This window comes from Nicotiana tabacum, chromosome 8 (genome assembly GCF_000715075.1).
Source record: "Nicotiana tabacum cultivar K326 chromosome 8, ASM71507v2, whole genome shotgun sequence".
Taxonomy (NCBI): Eukaryota; Viridiplantae; Streptophyta; class Magnoliopsida; order Solanales; family Solanaceae; genus Nicotiana; species Nicotiana tabacum.
This window is the reverse complement of record NC_134087.1, coordinates 91,027,402-91,030,623: the sequence shown is the minus strand read 5'-3', so window position 1 is coordinate 91,030,623 and position 3,222 is coordinate 91,027,402. Positions and strand designations below refer to the sequence as shown.

At 39.4% G+C, this 3,222-nt stretch overlaps 1 protein-coding gene across 1 annotated transcript; it reads right to left on the bottom strand.

Annotated features, from left to right (window-relative positions):
• Window positions 1-397: 397 nt before the first annotated feature.
• Window positions 398-2,151, bottom strand: LOC107762871 (fasciclin-like arabinogalactan protein 4). The gene has a single exon (XM_016581271.2). The coding sequence runs from the start codon at window positions 1,938-1,940 to the stop codon at window positions 678-680; it is 1,263 nt and encodes a 420-aa protein (XP_016436757.1). The 5' UTR covers window positions 1,941-2,151; the 3' UTR covers window positions 398-677.
• Window positions 2,152-3,222: the final 1,071 nt, after the last annotated feature.

Sequence of the window (3,222 nt, the reverse complement as noted above, 5' to 3'; positions counted from 1 at the left end):
AAGACTGGAAAATCTTCTCTCACTGTAACATTTAGCTTTTCGGAATATGTTTGATTCGGCACGAAGTTTAAGAGAATTTTTTTTTTGAAACTTATATTCTTAAAAGTTTAAGGTGTAAAAGGTTTGTGGGGCCATAACATTTATATGACTATAAAAGCTTCTCATTAAAGGTAAATGGGTAAAATAAAGAGTTTAAAGTTGAATTATTTCCAAATTTAAAAATGCGTAATTTATTTTGAAACATACTCTCATCTAATATGAAACGGAGGGAGTAACATATTTACCAGAAAATCTGAAAAGGGGTCTGTGGCTTGATGACACATTTTTTTCTGCAATTAATGGCACTGTAAATTAAAATTAATGCAAAGCTAATCCGGAAAACCTATCTATACATAAATTAATTATAAATATACTCATCAATTCATTGTAGTAAAAAAAATTGGAGCTTTACAGATTACAACAGCAGAAATGGATATTCAAGAAAAATCAAAATGGAAAATAAGCAAAAATTTGGTACTGCCTAACCTAAAAATCACTAACATATTCGCATGAATCCCAATTCCCAGTTGAAAAATGGCAGCTTTCTTTCTGGTAGCATCCAATTTCAATATGCCGTGTAAAAAAGGGTGAAATAATGGCACGAAAAAAATAAAAATAAATTATTATAGTTCCAGAAATTAATTAATGACCAGTAGTAGGTAAAAGAACCCTATGCACCATAAAAAGATTCCTCCTTTTTTCCTATTCGCCGCCGATGATACTTCTGTCCCTAACCCCGGCGGCGAAGATAAATGACTCGGCGGACCGTAAATTCCCGGCGAATTTTCCGGTGGCAGAGCAATCTCCGGCGGTGAAGCAACCCCAGTAATTGGCTTATTCACTTCAATTGGATTTTTCCCAAAGAATTCCCTAGGCAATAACACTTTCGACACCCCAAATATCGCCACTGGATTCTGATCAAACACAGTTTGAGTCACCGACGCTTGAACAATTCCAGTATTTATCCCAACAGAATCATTAACTCTTGAAATATTCAGCGTAAAACTCCCCGCACCATTTTGCTCTGTAGCCAATGTGGGTTGAACTGGATTTACTATAGATTCTAACGAACCTAAAGGGTAATAAGAGTGCAAAACATGAAACCTTAAAACAACAGCTTTTTTCTCCGCTGGTAAAGATTGGAAGTTATTTGATGCTGACATTTCCGAAAATGCTTCATCTGTTGGCACAAACAGTGTTAATCCAGCACCACCTTCATCCCTCTCAAATTCCTCTTCTACCCCTGAAGCAGTAAGCATTGAAGCTGCAACGTTAAAGTTGTGACCATCAATAAGAGTCTTTGTAATGTTGAGTCCTAAAGGGGGTCGAGTTTCAGAAGCCATAAGATCAAACCCATTAGGGACTAAAAGGGAATCAACGGTGAAAACGGAGATATTATAAGGGAGGGTCTTTAGAAGTGTAATAATTGTAGCATTCGAGGTTGGTGAATGAACTGTGACGGAATTGGAGTTACTGTTACGGGTAATGTTAACCGACCCGAAGTTATTCGGGGCACGTCCAGTGGTTTGAAAGAGAGTGGTGACGAGTTTTCCGGTGGGTGGTATAAGGCGGAGGTCAGGCCAAGAAAGGTATTCAAGGAGGACGTGGTAACGGAGGATATCGCCGAGGTTGGTGGATGACGACGGAGGACGGTGGTTTAACAGATCGGAGGAGCGGAGGAAGGCGTTGGGAACGGCGAGGAGGGTGAGGGAAGAGCGTTGGGTTAGATCGGCGGCGACGGAGGTGGTGGCGAAGAGATTAGTGAAGTCGGAGAGATCAGGGTAAGAGGATAAAATATGGGTGATGTTAATGGCTAAAATGGGAAGGTTGCAAGTGGATAAAAGAAGAAAATAGAGGAATGTGATAGGGGTAAAATGGGATATGGAAATTGTGAAAGCCATTTTTTTTCTTTGGTGGGAAGATTGAAGAAGAGAGTGATGGCAGCTCTCTCTCTCTCTCTCTGTAACACTGGTAAGAGAGAGTGATGGCCCTTTGGCTTGGGCTTCCGAACAGACACAGACACAGACACAGACGCAGCTACACTTGCTTTGGCCTCGGCCTCGGTGGCCCCCTCGGGGTTGATGTGATGATTATGGTGCATCATGGTCCATGATAGTGATGCAAATTCATTATTATATTCATATTCTCTCTCACTATACTATTCATTTAACAAAAGTATGTGACAGGTGTATTTAAGTGTACCAAAAGAAATTCTTTATGTATTTTCTGTTCTATAGTTTAAAGGAAATTCCTTAAGAGTTTATGTTAAAAAAAATGACATTTCACATAACTCTTCCACTTTCACCACTAACCACCACCATCATTGTTATCGTACTTCCCCACCATTATAGACTACCACCACGGCATCACTATCCATTACTAGCAATCATCAACCAGAACCACCGTCGTTGTCAAGCACGAACGTTAGTTGTCACCACCATTAGCCATCATTTACAACCATCACCACCAATCATTATTACCATAATAACCATCGATCACCACTATCAGCCACCACTATATATCACCCATCGCAGTTATCAATCACCACCACCATCAATCATCACCGTTAACTATTACTATCATCCACCATTTACTATCCATAATCACTACCATCAACCAACATCAGTGTTATCAGAGGCGAAAAGCGCAAAAACGCTCAAAGATCTATTGGGGTTTCAAGCGCAAATAAAACAGAGGCTTTAACGAAGAAGGGGCAAATGGAGAAAAACTACACATATGTATATGTAGTCCAAGACTAATATGTATAAGCATGAATACTACATTTGAAGAAAGAAATTGAATACCACATATGGATAAAGAAATTGAAGAAAATTTACGAGAAAGTGAAATATCAATTGTTTAGTATCGCCTCTTCATGCTTACGCTTATTGGCAAAGAAAAGTATGTCTTCGAGCCTTGGTGACAACACTAAAGCGCCCGCTAAGTGAGGCGAAGTGCTCAACATGATTTGAGCCTCGCTTCAGGGCTTAAGCGCTCTTTAAGCTTACCTTTGATAACACTGACCAACACTACCACCAGCTACTACCCAGTCAACACCCACAACCACCATCGATGGTGGTGGTGATCTTAATCACTTAATGGGTCTGAATAGATCTTAATCATCAAGATCTATAACATAGTCTTAATATCATTAAGATGTTATACATTCAAGAATTTATGTAA